Genomic DNA, 20,916 nt, shown 5'->3' on the forward strand with positions numbered 1-20,916 from the left:
TGTACCACTGTGGAACAACCCATGAATTCCTTACAGAGTGTAAGCATATTTCAGCAAACTTTACGTAAACAATTTATCCAATCAAACCACCATAACCCTCTGCAAAGCAAGATAGTAAGTTATATTTCAGTGTTTGATCCTTTGTTTTACATTTAAGAGCCTGTTTCTGTTTCCTGGTGTGTGGGTACCCAATCAATCTCGTTGTAACATCTGTGACAATGGCAATAAAGGAATTCTGATTCTGATTCTGATTCCTGACAGATTGTATGTTGCCACCATTTGCTGTGTTGCTGTTAGGCTGCTAGTCGCTTGTTGTCTTTCAAACTTCTGAATCCTGACTCATACTCACTAAAACACACTAACATCAACTGGGAGGGCTAATTTTACCTCCTTCTTCTTTGAAGAATCATGGAAAAATATTGCATTCATTGTGCAAATAGAAGAAAAATGTGTGTAAAATTAAACCATAGTATGTTTTGCAGAGAGGACCAAAATAGTGCACTGTTAAAGTAGAAATTAACATTATTAAATGTGTGTAGGTATATTTAAAAACTAATAAAATGAAAGATTATGATGACTGTTATGCATTTGAACAGAATATAAACCTATATACACAATACCAAAAACTGTCATGGTAGTATTCCATAAATGCATGATGTTGCTTCAAGGCAACATTTACATTTTAACAACTTTCTATGACTGAATTATCAAATAAAGTACATTAAACAATTAAAGGTTCAACTTTAAGCATCTATTAATGTGAATCATTTTTTTTCCAGATTGTGAAATGACAATTTTTTGTGGTGAGAGTATATGTGTTATATTTATATGTTTATTAAGGATGTATCGTGTGAGTGCTGTGGCTCAGGAGGTACAGAGAGTCGTCCACTAAACTGATGATCAGCAGTTTAATCCCCAGTTCCTCCAGTCCACATGATGATGTGTTCTTAGACAAGACACTGAACCCCACATTGCTCCCAATGGCTGTGCTGTTGGTGAATGAATGCATATGAATATTTACTTTGACTGAGCAGTAGGTGGCACCTTACACCGTAGTCTTGACCACCAGTGTATGAACATGTGTTACAGGGTGAATGTGATAAATAAAGCACTTTGAGTGGTCAGACATCCAGCAAGGCACTACACAAGTACAACTCTATCCATTTACCATAATTATTTCAGTTCAAACTTTATTTCAGACTCACAAGAGGGTCCGTAGAAATTTATAAAAGAAGAAAATAAGACATACATGACATACAAAATAAACCATCTTCATCTTTCAATAATATAAAAAACAGCTGTAAGCAATCTTGCCAATGTTGTCTAGACTCTGACTCATCCAAGAGACACATAAAATTGTACATCAGATGACTTAGACATGCCTCGCATGTAGGAACACCAGAAAATGCATACAGTTGACTGGTTGGCACTATGCCATCTGGGAACCTTAAGCATCAACCTCACTGCATCATTGCAAGCCACTATAAGCCTCTGCATATGGCTTTTCCTGTAGCTCTAAATCATGAACATTTTACATCGACAGAACAGAAACCTGTGAAAGCAACATATTGGCCTAAACATATAGTTTACAATAATGTTTGTGAATTTCTCTGTTATCATTCAAATTGTCAGTGAGAAAAAGGCCAAGTTATTTTATTTCCTTGTGTGTCAAGAGAGGAACATTGCACATAATGTCCAACCCAATCGTCAGAAAAAATAATGGCATTGTACGTATCTGCAGACCATGGATGCATTACATTTGCATGTTATTAGGACTATGTAGCGGATACATTGAAAATTTACATTTCAACAACGCTGTGGTAAATGTGTGGTTAGGTTTAGGTGCAAAATCACTCAGTTATGGTTAGGAAAATCTCATGTTTTGGCTGAAAATATCCTGGTCCGGGGTGCTAAAGCAACAATCGCTTTTCACGGTACTCTCCCCGCTGGAAAAACAGCAACAGGGAACTACAAAATACCTATGTTTAGTGCCATGAAAAACCACTGGAAAAACAGCAAGTGGCGCAACAAAACACCCACATTTGGTGCCTACAAAGGTGTTGAATATACAGTGACGAGGCGCAACAAAACACCCACGTCTGGTGCCTGAAAAGATGCTGGAAACACAGTGACGGGTCTCTACAAAATGCGCAGGTTTAGTGCCTAATTATCTGCTGCAAACACAGCACTGGGTGGCTACGAAACACCCACGTTTGATCTCTGAAAAGCTGCTAGAAACACAGCAATGACGTTCAACAAAACACCCATATTTAGTGCCTGAAAATCCACTGGAAAAACAGTGTTGGGTTGCTACAAAACACCCACATTTGATGCCTAAAAGTCTGCTGGAAACACAGTGATGGGTCATTTCAAAACACCTGTATGTGGTGCCTAAAAAGCCACTGAAAACGTAGTGATGGGTCTTTACAAAACACCCATGTTTGGTGGTTAATAAACTGCTGGAAAAACAGTGATGGTTTGCTACAAAAGGCATCTTGCCCAGGTGTCATGCCATCCACCTTCACCCCCACCTCCTAATGACAAAGTCACTCATATACTACGTCCCTTTTCAAATGATTAGGCGATATGTATAAAACATGCAAATGTAATGTATTAAGTGATCAACCATTCCACATTGACGAACACCATTATTTCCATGAAACAAGTCAGATACAACATTGTCCCTTCCAACCCTGGAGTAGTTTATAAGTATATAATTTGATACACAGGAAAAAATATAGAAAATAAACATTAAAAAAACAGAAAAAACTCAGGATTAATCCTTTCGAAGGATTGGATGCATCAATAAAACACATAAATACAGTATAATTTCAGCTGCCATATTTAACAGCTATTTCCTTTAGAGCAGTGCCATGTTTCCTTTAAAAGCCAAACTGATTATCAGTTGTGAGAACAAACATTTCCAACCCTGAGAAGAATTCTTTCCAGCACTTTAGAGAGAATACTGGCAAGGGCAGTAAGTCCAGTTGTACTTTTTAGTTTACCAGCCTTGTCCTTAATGACAGGCACTAACAGTACAGAGGTGACAGAATCCGGAAGAACACCGTGAACCATAACACCAGTAAAGCACCTGACAAACTGAGGACAAAGCCTGTGATTGGCATTCTGTAGGTGATCTTAAGGTTAAATTTATAATAAAAATGATAACAACAATCCTACACCACAAAGCACAATGGAAAGTAGTGCATTTACCCTCAAATGAAACTCTGTGACTGCATAGTATTGTATTGTATTGTATCGTATGGGGGAGATTGCATTGAAGAGTTTTTATGCTGGCGGCCACTAGATGGAGCTAGGGATGTATTACAGGATGCGTCTTTGTTATATGATGTTAAACATGTGGACCATTAGTCCCAGTAATGAACTGTATTTAAATTACAGTACATATTTGACAAATCAGAATGCATAGAGTGGACAGAAGTTGGATGTATTGCAATTTTCAAAAGGAAACTTTAGATACATTTTTGCAAGACAAATGGTCTGTTCAGTGTAAAATTAAGTTTTAATTACAATTTCCCACAAAACATGCCAATTTGTTACAAATAAAGAAATACAGGGACAAAAAAAACAAAATTCCCATTTGGTAAACATTCTGTGATGGAAAACTAACAGTATTTATTGTTCTTCTCTTTGTTCTTTATTCGTCAGAACTTGTTGATCTTGTAGAGACAAAGATGACGATTGCATAGATAGACATGGGAGAAGAATGCTGATACTGGAGGAGATCCTGTTCAAGATCCTGTGGCCATATTTTAAGGTGTTTGGATGTTTCTATGTGACTATTTATTGGGTCTTTTTAGTTCTGTTTTTTTTTTTAAATTGTAGTTTCTTCCAACACCCCATCTGGGCCCCTCTGAGTCTACATAACAGATGAGAAAATCAGGTTTTTCCTTCCTAAAAACTGGATAAACTGGTCAACATTCTTTTTCTCATGAAACAAAGTACACTGTTTGTGCAAAAGAAAGGAATGTCCCTGATAGTACAAAAAACTACCTATAGCAGTTGTACGGTAAATCATTGACTTGTGTTGGCTATAAAATGCAGTTTATTGGCTGCTTGCAAATAATTAAATCCTGTGCTAGCTGCTCCAAAAACAGGAAGAAAGCAGGAGAACAAGCTTGTATCAGAGGACTGGGCTGGCAAGACGTAAACTGAAGACAAAATTTGTTTAACTTCTATAAGTGTGATCAAAACACCCTTCATATTACTCTGATATGCTACAATTGAGCCACTTCAGGTGACGTCTATGTGGCGTCTTGAGTCCATTATTGCCTGTGTCCCAGACTGAAACACAATTCATAGAAAATGTCCTTTTTATTGGAGTACAGTTAACCCCAGTACCATTTGTTGAGATCATGAAAAGATTGGTACTCTTTGTGGTGTTGCAAGTATCTACAAGTTCTGCAAGCATGTTCTTTTCCAAACGCAGCCCTTTTAACTTTATAGCTTCTCGTCCAATCAAAGTAGCTCATGTACTCAGACTCATGTTGGTCAAGGTAACGTAGCCTCTCTGCCAGCTCCTTTGGAGAGGAAAAGTCATCGATATGAATGAAAGACCCAGGTGGGACGTGGTCCTCATAATTTTGCCTTGGAGGGCCCAGAACTACTGGTACACTTCCTTTCATCATAGGAAGGTATAACTTCTCTGTGATGTAGTCTTTGAAGATAGAGTTTTCAAAGGAGAGGTAGAATTTACAGCTAGAAACTATCTTTGAATACTCTTTGTCAGATACACCTTTAGCAAAGGCATTTCCATATGCATTAATCTCGATGTGTTTCTTCAGTTCGTTGTAGTACTCAACTCTCTTATACCGTGCGTTCCAGTTGCTCACAATCCAACACACCAACTTGTCCTTTGCTGGTAGTTTAAAACTCTCATCTACAGATGTCAGTGGCTCCAAATATCCATAAGGCACTGGAATACTGGAATCAAGACGATAATTGCATGTCAAGTTGACTAAACGATCAAGATAAGGCATTCGACCTGAGTTTGCAGGTGACTCCATATTAAACCACACCCATTTCTGGAACAAGGGACGCGGCTCTTGTGGCATATTCCCTCCGTTTCCATGTATGTCCCTGTGGTGGAAGAGAACTCCGTGGGCTTTATGGTAAACTGTCTTGTCATTTGTCAAGTGGCATTTTGTGATATTGTAAACACCGCAGTTGACATCAAATCTCTGGCCAAATGGCCACATCCAGATCAGTACAATAGTGTCAGGCTCAGTGTCCACCTCTGCTATCTTCTGGGCGTCACTAGGATTTGGGCTGATCTGCAGCTCTGTGGAACTGTTTGGGTTCTGGGTCTTTGCCCCCTCTGCACATACGTTTGGGCAGACTTGTTGGCCTTTCCCCAAGTAAAGGCCAATACTGGGGAACCTGAAGTCAGGCTGGTAGTATGTGAAGAAAAGGCCTAGAAAACACAATGCCACCAGGCTGCCGAAGACAAATGGGCGCAGAGAAGTCCACTGGCAGGCAGGCAGGGCCATGGCTCACCCTTAAAGACAAAATGATTGGAGACAGAACACCATTAGACAATGCACTGAGATGTCTGATTGTAAGCAAGTGCTGTTCTATGGGACAATCATCTATGTAAACACAGGTTATTCCTTCTGCTATGCAAAACCTTTAAAAAGTAATGTTCACAGAGTTACTGTAATTCTGTTTCATTATCTGGTACCAACCTGTTAAATTGCCTACATGTCTGAAAGGATTTATGATCCATCATATGTTTCTAAATACACAGAGAGAAAACCTAAAGACAAATGTTCTCTTATTTTATCTACAGCGTGTTGAAGTGTCAAAAACTGCAGTTCCTTTAATGGCCACTTGAGGCTGACTCCAAAACAGAGTCAATCCCCATAGATCCCCATGTTAAAATGCCCCAGTCCACAGCAGAAATAAACACGTTTGCCGCCTGGTCCAAAAGATTTGTCTCTATAGCTAATTTCAACACTAATGACATTTGTCCGGGGGTTAATTTTTATATAACTCACCCGTTAATATTTTATTATGACTTAGAGTTACATATATTGAAGGACTGGGCACCAAAAAGCCAAGATGGCGACAGCCAAAATGCTGAACTTGAGGCTTCAAAATGGGAGTCCACAAACCAACAGGTAAAGTCAGGGTAGCTATGTCTATCATTTTATACAGTCTATGGTTTAAACTCAGAGATGATAAAACCTGTGTGGGCCTTCTTTTTTCCACACAGACCATTGATCAGGCATCAATGAGAGAATCGATAAAGAAATGGACCAATAAGCAGAACTGATAAGTGGACTGGTATCAACACAATCATATCAATGCCCAGCCCTAAAATTAAGAGTATAAAGCAAAACAAAGCTGTAGTAGCTGCAGGTTCTAGGATTGTTGTGCAGATGCCATATGGACATAAAAGCTTTCAAATGTGTACTGGGGCAATACATGCTTTAAAGGTCCAGTGTGAAAGATTTAGGGGGGTTAGTGCCATCTAGTGGTGAGGATTGCAGATTGCAACCAGCTGAAACTTCTCCTGGTTAGAATTCTTTCACTGTTCATTGTTCAGGAGGTTTTTACCAGTGGTCTCTTCCTCACCAAAATAAACAGACCACGTGATTTAAAGTGGTTAAAAAAAGAAGAATAAGAAGAAGAAAGCAGTTTCTTGTTACAAATCAGTGTTTCTCCTACACTGTTTGACACGTTGCAGATGGGCTGCTAACCTCGCACCTACTAAGGTGTTCTCATTTTGTTTCCTTAATAACTTAATGTGTGCTCACCTCCTTCTGATAGAGACATTCAGGAGGTTTTTACCAGGAGCTGAATTATCCACAGAATTCTCTTTCTCTCCAAAAACAAACGGACCCAGTGATTAAAACCGGTAAAAACACTGAATAAAGCAGCTTCATATTACAAATACATTACAAATTTTCTGACATTCTCTTCACAGAGGGGCTGCTAGTCACAGTGGCTGATGCGAAAACATAAAATCGCCAATGGCCCTACCTAGGTTTGTTTATTCTGGGCTAGTGTAGAAACATGGCGGTGATCTTTGTAGATAAGGACTCGCCCCCTATCTAGATATCAACGGCTCATTCTAAGGTAATGAATACACAACAATTTTTATTTTTAGGTGATTATACACTTGAGAATACATACTTATTCTATTATATTACATGTCTGATAATATATCCTCCTAAATCCTACACACTGGAACTTTAAGAAATATAAAACTGCTTTAAAACGAATAAGTAAAATCATTTAATCCACTCAAATTCAAGTTTTTTTTTAAAAGAAAAGAAAAGAAAAGAAAAGGCCAATATCGGGGTTAGGTGATTGCTTTTCTTTGTTCTGCTTTGAGAGAATGAGATACAGAGATTGCCAGGACAACCATGATCATGAAACATGTAAACATTTAGAACCACCCAGTAGGCAAACAGAGAACTGTGATAATCAGTTCAGAAAAAACATTAAGCATACTTGTCTCAATGTCAAGAGAAAGATAATAGATCGAGGTGGTGCTGTGGTCAATAAAAAAAATAGTGAAGCTACATTTCCATCAGTTTTCATTATTTATTTTTTTTTTTACACCCAAACAGCCCTTGCTCCAATTTTTGTACCTGGTGGATAATTAAAGAAAAATATGTGCTACAATTTCCTTCTACTGGTGAATTATTATCTAAAGGGAAAAGTGCCCCTATGATGCCACCCATACAGAGCCTGGATCAAAATTACTGGAGCATTATTTAATCAGTTTTAGTGCTTAATAGAAATGTCTGTCCAATGTCTGTCTTTGTTACACAGTGGACGAGAGGTGTTTAAAATTACTCACAGGCTAATACATGATACAGACTACTCTGTACTTTTAACTTTACACCAATAAAAGTTAGTTTAAACAACTTTAAATTACCATTAGAGGCCACCGAGGCTTGCCTAATACTGTAATAAGGAAACACAAAGCAAAAATCTCACCTGAAAGTTGATGCTGTGATGAAATAAACTATATTTATAGCAGCTCCTGAAAATGGCACATTCATAAGAAAACTCCCTTCTCCTCTTCTCTCCCCTAACCCTGGGTTAGTCTCAAACGTCCTTCATTATTTCACAAGCGCCGCACTCCACTGTGGGCACAGGGTGTTTGACACTGTCACCTGACTCAATATTTCTGAAGTACACTGATCTCAGGACAGCCACCAGAGCCAGATTGGATGAAAGAAAGATAACATAGTTTGTTTAGGGTAAAAAAAAGGAATAAGGGCTACAAACATGATAACAAGAAAGCCCTCCAATATGAAATGAAATTAAAAGCAGCTGGTAATGAGCACAGCAATGAGTCTTGACACAGACATACAGAATGATAGTGTATATGTGAAACTATATTCTGAAGACTCAATAAAAGAAAAGGAATAATCCATATATAGAGCTGCGATTAGAAATGTACACTTTGATATATTAGACTAGATTAAGCTTATTTTACTTTTTTATTTTTATATTAAACTGGATTAAACTTATTCTATTTTTATCTATTTTATAAACTTATTTTGTTAGAAAAAATTAGATATTTTGACTTCCTTAACATGTCCTCCCTCTATTTTGTTTTCTACATATGAAGCAATATCTAATGCATGTGTCCTTGTCAAAGAAACAAATAATCTGGGGCCGTGCTCACAAACATCGATATAACACTCTCAGAGAGCTCCTAATTTAGCCTGAAAAATTATAGTAAAGAGTCCTATCTTAGGAGTGATTTAGGAAAAGTCTCAGCAACTGTGAGCAGGGAAGGCACAGACACTTATATCTTAATGAGGAGGTGTGGTCGACCCCTTTACTAAGTATGATGTGTTTTTTAAAAGGTGTGATTTATCACAAACATGCTCTTTTGTTAGCCTGTAAGGGTCACCCAGGGGAAATTAAATGACCTGTGTTAAAAGATGACACTGTGAAAGCGCTGTCAAGGTTGAAATAGAGCCAAGTCATTTTTACTGTTAAAAAATATCTCAGTCTTGTGAGTTTAACAGTGCCTGGTGACATCAGGGGGAAACATGGCGGGACAAGGACGAAAGTTAAGGCGGTGAAAGTCCAACTGGGTCCAACAAACACTGACTTTCACCCAAGAGAGCAGTGTTTGCATGCCGGAAGATTCTAAGGCTAAACCCTGTTCTTTTTTTGTTGCCTAACCACATGCTTCTGTTGCCTTAACCCAACCGTAGTGTTGTATGTAAAAGTTAAATTTCCTGTGAAAACATAAGTTTATTTTGAAAGAGGACAATGCATGTAACAGGCAGAACTTGACACGGTGTCCCAGAACATCAACAACCAACGCACCCAGGGCACCTTGCACATCTTATCTGGACGTGTAAAGTCCATGACCCAACGTCAGTATGTGACAAGGTTGGAGTGAGAATGTGTTGGTTGGGTGGGAGGTGTGAGCGCATCTCTAACGAGATCAACCGCACATATTATCCCTGCACAACAACTCAGTGTCAACATTATTTATTGTCTCCTCTGCTTAAGAACTCTTAAGCCTCTTAAGAGTCCTCCTTCCTACTCTGATCCCAGATCCCCCATCCATTCCAATGGACGTGACTTTTCTAGGATGTAGAGATCTATGATTAAGTTCACAGACTTATTTGATGGGGTGTGTATAAACCAGTCACAGTGTTCCACATCATCTTAAGTGGACTGCAGTTGAGCCACACCCCTTTTTTGTTAACAAGCATGGCAAATGGATGTACTAGAGAGAAAGAACTGGACAGCATTGGCAGAGGGGCCTCGTTCATTCCTATGAGAGTTGCTCAGTGGGGCATAAAGCCAAAATGGGTCAACTGCTGTGTATAAAATTACCCAGATGATCGGCACAACTTCCCCATTGTGCAGCCTATAGAGCAAGCGCACTCGAGACTTGGCAGCCAAGCTTTACTGAGTGCAGCTGAGTGGCTAACTTCTGCTCTAGTGTTCTAGTGAAATGAGTCAATTCGTGGGGGTTGTGACGCTCAAAAAATGTATCCATTGATTCACAAACATCTCCTTCCCAATGCAAGTCAATGGGAAAAGTCAAAACATGAGATGCTATATCATTGGGACACGACAAAAAAATCATGTGAAAGATTTATAGCTTTTACTAACTGAAAAAACAACAACCCATCTGTCCATTGGAACAGACAGCAGTTCTGAGTGTAACTGAAAACTGAATAGGGGAAATACTGTTTTCATTTAATTGTCTAAAGATACAATCAATACATACTTATTAAATTAAAATGTATTTTATTTAATTATTTAATTATTTGAAATATATTATTATTATTATTATTCTAATAAGTTTTACATTATTATTTTTTATTTTATTTTTAGAATTATTTATTATTTAAATCTAAAGTTAAATAATTTAATTAAATTAAAAAAAATTTTTTTTGACATAGTAATCTTCTCAGGAGTTTTTCAACATACTGTTTTCTGGAGTTACTTTAGAAATGAAGGATATTTTGAGTAGTAATGACGAATACATTGCAAAATATATGTGCAATGTGTTTAAACGCATATGTTTTTTCCCTGGTATGAGTTAACCATTCATAAAAAATAAATAAATCTATGTTTTTTGGTTGAGAAAAGATCTGTTAAGGCTATTTATTGTCTTTTTTTTTTTTTTTTTTTTACCATTAAGTGGTTTCTGCATTAAGATTCTTTGTTCACTGGAATGGACAGAAACCTCCCACAAAATATTTTAAGTGCATTTAGAGTAAAAATCCACCATTACAATATCTTTTGTGTATGTTTGGAACATGAGTTTGCTTCTGAACGGGTAAAGGTTTGAGACGCTTTGTAAATATTTATCTTTACAAGGATCTAGTTTCCAAGGGGAGATTCTTAGATGTTTAAGGTTTTACAGGCACGTTTTCCACTGTCACATGCTTCACTATGTTTTACAGTTTTCATGTACTACTAGAAGTGAATGTTCCTGTGAGAACTTTAGTTTTTCTGGCATCTTTCAGAAGGACACAACCTTCTTAAAGCTCACCTGACCAGGCAGTCAGGGAGAAGAAATGAAACTTCCAATCAGGAAACACATGACCACTCTTTCCACATGATTGTGATGTGGGAGTCCTCTAATTTGATTCATCATCCCATACAACATTAATCATACAATCAATTCAGGATTTATTTTGTTTTGAATTAAATCAGAGACATTGCAAACACATAATGTCAGGATCTGTAAACTGCTACAGTAATAACAGTAATCTGCTCTGGATCCTTATGTCCTGTATTTCAATGCAATGTTGTTTGACCACAACTTTCCTTTCTTGGTGAGGTAAAAAGAGAATAGAGGTGTGGTTTGACAGTTAGAGGAGGCCAGCAAGATATAATGTAAAGTCACGTACGTCACTAAATCCAAAGGTCACTTTTACAGTAATCTCCGATGGATTTCCACATTGTAAATGAGATAACATGATCTAAATCATCAACGTGTCTCTTAGACCCCATCCCAACTAGGCTACTTAAGGAGGTCTTTCCTTTAGTTAACACTCATATATTAGATATGATCAATATATCCTTATTAACAGGCTATGTACCACAGTCTTTTAAGGTAGCTGTAATTAAACCTCTACTAAAAAAGCCCACCCTGGATCCAGAGGTGTTAGCCAACATTGGACCAATATCTAATCTTCCCTTTATGTCAAAGATCCTTGAGAAAGTAGTCGCAGACCAGCTGTGTGATTTTCTCCATGATAATAATTTATTTGAGGAATTTCAGTCAGGATTTAGAGTGCATCATAGCACTGAGACAGCATTAGTTAAAATTACAAATGACCTTCTGATTGCTTCAGACAAAGAACTTGTCTCTGTACTTGTTTTATTGTTTTATTAGATCTTAGTGCGGCGTTTGACACAATTGACCATCAAATTCTACTGCAGAGACTGGATCACTTAATTGGCCTAAAAGGTTCTGCGCTAAGCTGGTTTAAATCTTATTTATCTGATCGTTTTCAGTTTGTTGACGTTCATAATGAATCATCCTTACGTACCACAGTTTGTTTTGGAGTTCCGCAAGGTTCTGTGCTCGGACCAATCCTATTTACTCTATATATGCTTCCTTTAGGTAACATCATTAGAACTCACTCTATAAATTTCCATTGTTATGCGGATGATACTCAGTTGTATTTATCGATGAAGCCAGAAGAAAGTAATCAATTAACTAAACTCCATAACTGCCTTAAAGACATAAAAACTTGGATGAGCACCAATTTCCTGATGTTAAATTCAGACAAAACTGAAGTTATTGTTCTTGGCCCCAAACAACTCAGAGACTCTTTATCTGATGACATAGTTTCTCTAGATGGCATTGCTCTGGCCTCTAGCACTACCGTAAGAAACCTCAGAGTAATATTTGATCAAGATTTGTCTTTTAATTCTCATTTAAAACAAACCTCACGGACTGCATTTTTTCATCTGCGTAATATTGCGAAAATTAGGCCTATCCTGACCCGAAAAGATGCAGAAAAATTGGTCCACGCTTTTGTTACCTCAAGGCTGGATTACTGTAACTCTCTATTATCAGGTAGCTCTAGTAAGTCCTTAAAAACTCTCCAGCTAATTCAGAATGCAGCAGCACGTGTACTAACAGGAACTAAGAAACGAGATCATATTTCTCCTGTTTTAGCTTCTCTGCACTGGCTCCCTGTAAAATCCAGAATTGAATTTAAAATCCTACTGTTAACTTATAAAGCTCTAAATGGTCAAGCTCCGTCATCTCTTAGTGAGCTCATAGTGCCATATTATCCCACCAACACTGCGCTTTGAGAATGCAGGGTTACTCGTGGTCCCTAAAGTCTCCAAAAGTAGATCAGGAGCTAGAGCCTTCAGCTATCAGGCTCCTCTCCTGTGGAATCATCTTCCTGTTACGGTCCGGGAGGCAGACACCGTCTCCACATTTAAGACTAGACTTAAGACTTTCCTCTTTGATAAAGCTTATAGTTAGGGCTGGCTCAGGCTTGCCCTGTACCAGCCCCTAGTTAGGCTGACTTAGGCCTAGTCTGCCGGAGGACCCCCCTATAATACACCGGGCACCTACTCTCCTTCTCTCTCTCTCTCTCTCTCTCTCTCTCGTATTCTATTACTGCATCTTGCTAACTCGGCCATTCTGGATGTCACTAACTCGGCTTCTTCTCCGGAGCCTTTGTGCTCCACTGTCTCTCAGATTAACTCATATCGCAGCGGTGGCTGGACAGCGTGACGTGTGTGGTTGTGCTGCTGCCGTGGTCCTGCCAGATGCCTCCTGCTGCTGCTGCCATCATTAGTCATTAGTCATACTTCTACTGTTATTATACACATATGACTATTGTCACACATGTATACTGCCAGATATTAATACATACTTTCAACATATTGTACCACAGTAGCCAGAACTATAACTATAATATTATTACTTTCAATAATGTTGTTGTAAGCTACTGTCATTACCTGCATCTCTCTCTCTCTCTCTCTCTCTCTCTCTGTCTCTCTCTGTCTCATTGTGTCATATGGATTACTGTTAATTTATTATGCTGATCTGTACGACATCTATTGCACGTCTGTCCATCCTGGAAGAGGGATCCCTCCTCAGTTGCTCTTCCTGAGGTTTCTACCGTTTTTTTTCCCCCGTTAAAGGGTTTTTTTTGGGGAGTTTTTCCTTATCCGCTGCAAGGGTCATAAGGACAGAGGAATGTCGTATGCTGTAAAGCCCTGTGAGGCAAATTGTGATTTGTGATATTGGGCTTTATAAATAAAATTGATTGATTGATTGAATTGATGAGATAACAATGGAGTTATCGGACAGGAGCGATTAAGTACAAAGAAATGGACACTGATAAAGACACCTTTTAGCTCTGTAGCTCTGAACACAGCAAACACAGGAGGAAATAATGTCGCTGGTTAATATGTTTCATGAGTTTACTGTATGGTTGTCGTGCATGAAAAGTGCTAAACTACAGTTAAGGAAACTATAGAATTCGCTGAATTATTTGTGAAAAAAAAAACCCTCTTACAGCTTCATTTGTTGCTGTTTATGAAAATAACTTTTTGTCATGTTTGCTGAAACTGTCACTACGTCCACACAGTGAATCATGTCCCTCCTCCTACTCCTATTGCCTCTAATGTCGTTTGTGGGAATCTACAGTGACTTATTTCTCACCTCAAGTGTTTTCAGAAACATATTTTAGTGTACTGTTTAGCTGTCAAATGAGAGAGCTTGTGACCTGGCCACCATGTTGGATACAGTCGACTGTAGCACCAAGCACGGCCATAGATCTATCATAATACCTAGGGTGCCTTCCGAATCATTTTTCCACGACTTTCCACGTCCACATACGATATGCAAGGTACCCTTGGTGTGTTGGTTGTTGATGTTCTGGGACACCGTGTCAAGTTCTGCCTGTTACATGCATTGTCTTCTTTCAAAATACACTTTGTAAATACACAAATTTACTGTTTACATGCAGTCTCTTTCACAATAAATGCACTACAAACACCACAGATTGACGTTTTTTTCCTTTAACAACTAACACGTAATTAGGTTTTTGCAACAAAAACACATGGGTGGATTTAGGATCTTTCGGGATGCGAACATCGCTGTCTCCGGTGAAAGTCAGTGTTTATTGGACCCATCCACCACCACTCCCACCTGCCCCACTCGGACATTTGCCGCTTTAAATTTCATCCTTGTCATGACTTGTATTTTAGTGTACTGTTTAGCTGTAAAATGAGAATGTTTGCTTAAACCTTCAGGAAAGTCGCTCAGCCTTTCAGCTAATTTGGACAATACATATTTTAGTGTCTCTCTTAGATGACATGCACTTTTACTAATGAGTGGATCTTCAAGCGTATAAAAATATATTTTACTTTTGTCCAGATTATGTGAACTGGTGCACTCTAGCAACACTAAACCCCTGCGCTTGCCTGAGAAGGACTAAATGCACAAACCTACTGTTTTTAAATATCCCATCAGGAAAGACTCTCACTCCAGCTTGTTCTTTTTTGTTGTGGAAAATTTGGCATACAACTCTGTTTTGTGGACGATAAATAAGATGAGTGACAACAAACGTCTGCCATCTCTGCACTTAACAACCTCCCCCAGTAACCTCATATGGACCCAGCCCTCCTGAGTGTGATATATGTGTCGGTTGTTCAATGTCTGGTGGTGTTTGTGCATGGTGTTTGTTGGTGGTGTTTTTGTGTACCCAAATGTTGTGACAGTTTGTGAAAATCTATCAAACCCCGCCCACATTTAAGACTACTGTCTGTGGTGGAAGTGCTAAACTGAGCAGGGTCTAGGTACATCTCCGTAGGGGTTACTTTTGGTTGTAAAAGTAATATACCAAAAGTTGTTGGTTGGCTTTAAAGTAACTTGACTTTTTTCAGGAAAAGCTAAAATATGTTTTGTTGCTGACCCCATCCACAGCTGTACATTGGTTAGCTTCCATGTTGGACCCAAGCCTGCTTTTTCAACTTGAGGCGTGACATCTACTGTAGGTAGATTTTAAGCTTTAAAGCAGTCTAGCACCAGGCCTGAGTGAAGCTCGCCTCCATTTTGTGGTCTGGCTGGGCCGGTTTGTGTTCATTCACATGCAACAGGGGTGGGCCCCATACCACAATCTGATTTCTATCAGATAGCAGGTAATACAGGGCCAGGATCACTGATACCAATACCATTGCAATACTTTTTATTATCAAAGGTGGCGATTTTTTAATGCCATGATTTATTAGGTAAATGACTATGTGCATATTCCTGTCATCTGAGCATCTCTGAGCAGACTGTGTGTCACAGGTCTGGAATCAGAGGCATTTCCCTCCTCCCCCTTTCTTTGCAGTCGCAGCTCCACCTTCTCTTTCTCGTGTTCCCTCATTCATTAATCCATCACTGATATTATGTGTGTGAATTAATTTATCAGGCTTGGACATGCTTTGCGCATTGAACACGCGGATGCGCACATATCTATGTCTATGCTTTTCGTTGATTTTTATTGAGAATCAATAGAAGCATCTTTTGGGAAAAATTAAATTAATTAAGTAGGCTACGGTAAAAAATGTAAGGAAACTGCCAAAGCGAACAGAAGTATCGAAGATAAATGTAAATATTTCATGGCCTTGAGATCGAAAACTGATGACAACGGAAGTGTTTTTAACTGTAAGTTTGGAATGGAAATGTATAATTAACTGCAAAGAAGGGAAACAAATATAAAATAATAATTAATAAATACTTAATTAATAGAATAAGCAAAAATAAATAAATAAATAAATAAAATTTTGGTGCTTTTATTACTACTATCAGTTTTAAAGACTTTATGTACTGTTAAGTTTCAGGATTCTGTTCTTGTGTATGAATATTTTTGCTATAGAATCACTTAATCATTTTTGTTTTTCAAAAGCATACCAAATGCAATACTGTCGCCAGAGACAGAAGCCAGGAATGACGACATATTTATATTTATGCATTTGTGTATATCACGCAAATATGTATGTAGGCTATTACACTATACATGGAGAAAGATATGGTCTGTGGTTTCAATAGTTTTTACAAAATGAGCACGTATTATCATCAATATTAAGATGTACTCTAATTCATTCTTTAGAAACATAAATGTTCATAATTTAGTTGTTCGTGTTTCGTTGAAACATATATTAACTGAATTTGTTTATCAAATTAGTGTAATTTTCCAGTAATACCGTTTCTTATTAAGTGATTACGCATTTCGTATCCAAGATAAGAATCCCTTAAGTTTCTATAGTGGGACCAGCTGAGGCTGTTTATGTTGGTGCCGCACTTTATTTACATACGTTTCTATTCATAGTGGACCTACAGTTGAGGGTCCGCTTCGGCCCCCGCAGTAAGCAGGGGGGTCGGGAGGTGAGTTTCCTGCAGACATCGGGTGAGACTGAAACTAATGAGGATGAAACTAGTGATGACGCTGCTAGCTCTGAAGTAAGTTGTTTGCGTGTAGAGAGACAACACAAAATTAGAAAGTAAACAGTAGACACGAACAGTACATACACTGGATGTGTTTACAATGTATAATTTAAAATAAAAAGGAGTTACACACTCCTGATATTCAAATAAGCGCAGGGGCTTAGAAACACCCTTGCGCACACATGATCCATGCTCGGATGCTGCCACCATATTTGCCTTTTTTATCTTAAATGAGACAGTCTTTATTATCTGGACCCTGGCCTACTGACAGTTTGCAAAAGTGGCCCCTGGGCAAAGCAAGCAGAGTGTCTGCATTACCTGGCTGCAAGGTCGTTAATTGGGAAATTATAAAACAGCTTCTGAGCGAGTTCTGCATCGATGCTGAAGACATGAGCGGTATGTTTTGGTGAACCTGAAACGACTTCACTCAGCAGAGGCAACTGGCTGTATTAATAACTCTAATATTAACTAATAAGCGCAGCGCAGCGCACTGTGCTGTGCCTGAGAGGGCCTTAACTGGGAGCGTTAATGCAATACATGTAACTGATGATGATCATATTGGGCCGCCTTGGTGCGCTCTCCGGTGCCACTGGTGCTTTGCGCATGGCGCGTGCTGCGTGAGACACTGATGCCTATCCTACTGAGGTTATGATCAGTCTTCAAAATGAAAACATACTATTTAGAGTATTATACTTCAGGATCAATCCACCCATTCACACAGCAGGGGACTTATGGATAATATGTGGAATAATATGAACGTTTGAAACGAGGCAAGACAGTTTGTGGATATCTATGGATGTTTGGACTCCACATTTAGATCACCTGGACCTTTGACAGATTATAAGAAGTGAAATGGATAACATGGATCCATGGATTATGACAAGGCTTCATAGGTGACTTATAACTGTTTGTCTGACAAAAGTGTTTACTGAGCCTGCTGTGGTGGTTCTATCTTGTGATGGTCAGCATTTATGGACAGCTTTCCAACTGCAGGCCAAGAGTGAATCAAGTGAATAACAACAAATACAGCAGCTGTTTTATAAATCATAATAATCAAAATGGCTTTATGAGGGCCCGTTGGTGGGCTGTCGGATTTCTAACAATTTTTAACTTATCAAATTTTGCCATAATTTCTGTCACTTGATTATGTTGCCAGTGTGAAAGTCATTTGCGCAAGGTAAACAATCACTTTACCTTTTTGTCTTTTTCTCCAGTCTCTTCTTGGTCCGATGCACAGAAAAAAACCTCTTCTCCTTTGCGTCCCCCTGTTTCGGCAACACTCCAGGATGTTTTGTGTAGGTGAAAACCTGATTGCCACCATTCAGTCTCTGGCTCCAACCAAGCTATCCATGCACACCTTGCTTCCGTCCCTGGAAATGCTTTAGCTGTCCCTCATTACCTCAGGCCTCCATGTTAAGGCCTACCCCCCTCATTCAACCGACGCCTCCATTCAGCCTCCAGCCCTCAAGCATGCCCCCAAGGATGTCTGTCCACATATTCTTGACATGTTTTCTGTAATTGCTCTGAGCTATGACTTGAGCATTCATGGAAAAATGTACAAAGACGAACTGTCTCCACCAGTTTGACGCCTCTTCAACAAATCTATGTCATTTGCCTATGGTGTTCCTTTAACATTCACATGTGCCCTCGTTGTCTTGTCAGGACTCTGCAAACACAGCATCTTCCTGCACAGTAGTAGTCTCTGTCTGGATGACTTTAAAATACATTACACCACAAGTTAACACCTACATTGTCAACATGCAGTGACCTTTTACCACATGCAATTGGAAAAAATCACCAAACATTATAAAATGGGGGAAAAGCACCACACCATCAGCTTATGATCAACCATGAATATTTCATCACTGGTAGAAGCTGCAGTTTACTTAAAGTGAGTGTAACAATGCCAGTTGGAGCAGTTAACAACACACAAATTTCCTCAGGGTGATGACACAATGTCAACAGTGACCTCCTTGCCTGATACTGTAGTGCTCTATTTAAATGTTTCCTTTGTGTGTTGCTGATGTAGGTGTCAACCTGTGGTGTAACCTCTTTAAAGGTAATGAGTTGACAACTTATATAATATAACTATAAGTATAATATGATTCATACACTGTAATGAACTTCATGCATGGTACAAATATTGTTTTTTTTCTGGGAAATATTCCTTTTAATGCACATGTAATGTTCATTCATTCATTTTCCCCAACAGCTTAACCTGCTGGGGGTCACAGGGGTGATGGAGCCTATCCCAGCTGACACACGGGGCAAGAGGCAGGGTACACCCTGGATAGATTATCACAGGGCTGACACATGAGCCCTTTTTAGACAGGAATTGTGCAAATTTGTAGGAAAGCCCAATCAGTCTTTTTCAGCATTGGCAGTATAAAAACAAAATCGGGGAGTGCGGCAAAATGCTGCCTGCCTACTTTTGTTTATACAAAATGCACCTTTTTCGGGGCAATGGGGGGCGTGAGCAAGTAACAAAACGTGTAGCTCAGCGTGTGACGTAAACAGTGACGTGGGAGGGAAGCCCCGGCTGGTCAGCCTTTTAGCGATTCTCTTGTAAGTCGCCCTGTTCTTCACCGTCCCTGTCATCTGACGGTTAGTGGCGTCTTCATTTGCGAGAACAAGGAGGGCGTGCAATTCTTTGTCTCCCCAGTTCCTCATCTTTACAGTGTCTGTCAGGTTTCCGTTTTCCTCTTGCTACTAGCTGCGTGCTGATTCCTGCTATCAGCTGTTTCCTGTTTATCCACCGCCAGTGGGTCGCACATGCAGCGTCATCAACAGCTCCTCCCACAAGTCATCAACAGCCCCTCCCGTTGTGGAAGGGCGCCTCGGTCTGTTTAAACTAAAAAGGTTCCGCCAATATGACTACCCTACAAGGCGGAAAATTGGGCACCTCGGATCAACTCACCAATCCGGCTCCGTGTGTCTGAACGCTCGCAGCTTGCTGGCAAAACGGCCCAACATTCGCAGAAAATCTGGCAGTGTAAAAGGGGCTATAGAGAGAGACAACCATTCACAATCACATTCACACCTATGGGCTATTTAGAGTCACCAACCTGCATGTCTTTGGACTGTGGGAGGAAGCCGGAGTACCCTGAGAAAACCCACGCTGACACAGGGAGAACAATGGACTTTCTTTCCTACCATTCCTTTATTCACCCGTCTGTCCCTTTCTCCCTCCTTCCTTCCTTTCTTCCTTTTGCTGTAGTAAGTAACTAAGTTGTTTAGAGGATATATGTTGGAGTACAGGTATACATTTTATTCAGGAAATGTGGCGAAGTAAAAGTGAAAGTTGACATATAAAAAATCAAGTATAGTACAAGTACTCCCCAAAAAATACTTAACAACTGTAATGAAGCATTATTACTGTAGGGCGGGTTTCTCTCTCCTGCCTGACCTATAAAATTACTGGATACTGAATTAACTAAAGGGCTGTGGGTGAAGAAGAAGCACGGGGACATCTCTGTGTAACTTGATCCACTTTAATGTTCAAAAAAGAACAATAGTGGCATCTCACATCTTATATACATCACTCCACCAAACTTAATCATATCTCTCATTACCTGCACATAATGTGCGCAATATTAAATTGATCCAAAATTAATGTTAAAAGCTAAATAAAATATGTAAACTATATAAGAATGTAGTTAACATTAAATGATGTAGATGCAAAATATTGAACAGAGAAAAACAAGACAATTACCGGATACCTCCTCTTGAAAATAAATCTCATCTTACATCACTTTGATGCATTGTACCACTGGTGCTGGGCACTGACAGACAACCATTCACACTCACATTCACACCTACTAGCATTTAAGAGTCACCAGTTAACCTGACCTGCATGTTTTTGGATTGTGGGAGGAAGCTGGACTACCTGGAGAAAACCCACACTGACACAGGGAGAACATACAAACTCCACACGGAAGGGCTCCTCCACCCTGGGGTTCGAACCAGGAACCAGACAGGTC

General features: G+C 39.2%; 1 protein-coding gene across 2 annotated transcripts; it reads right to left on the reverse strand.

The window, feature by feature from the left end:
* Positions 1-1,159: 1,159 nt before the first annotated feature.
* LOC117248963 (4-galactosyl-N-acetylglucosaminide 3-alpha-L-fucosyltransferase 9-like) lies at positions 1,160-18,300 on the reverse strand. 2 transcript variants are annotated; one of them, XM_033614222.2, is made up of 2 exons: positions 18,131-18,300; positions 1,160-5,518 (listed from the first exon to the last, which is right to left on the reverse strand). In XM_033614222.2, exon 2 carries the CDS (start codon positions 5,508-5,510, stop codon positions 4,350-4,352), a length of 1,161 nt encoding a protein of 386 aa, XP_033470113.1. In that variant the 5' UTR covers positions 5,511-5,518; positions 18,131-18,300; the 3' UTR covers positions 1,160-4,349. The 2 variants fall into 2 exon arrangements, with proteins under 2 accessions (XP_033470113.1, XP_033470114.1); XM_033614223.2 differs by lacking the exon at positions 18,131-18,300 and adding an exon at positions 7,972-8,120.
* Positions 18,301-20,916: the final 2,616 nt, after the last annotated feature.

The sequence above is a fragment of the Epinephelus lanceolatus genome, chromosome 23 (assembly GCF_041903045.1).
Source record: "Epinephelus lanceolatus isolate andai-2023 chromosome 23, ASM4190304v1, whole genome shotgun sequence".
NCBI classification, from domain to species: Eukaryota; Metazoa; Chordata; class Actinopteri; order Perciformes; family Serranidae; genus Epinephelus; species Epinephelus lanceolatus.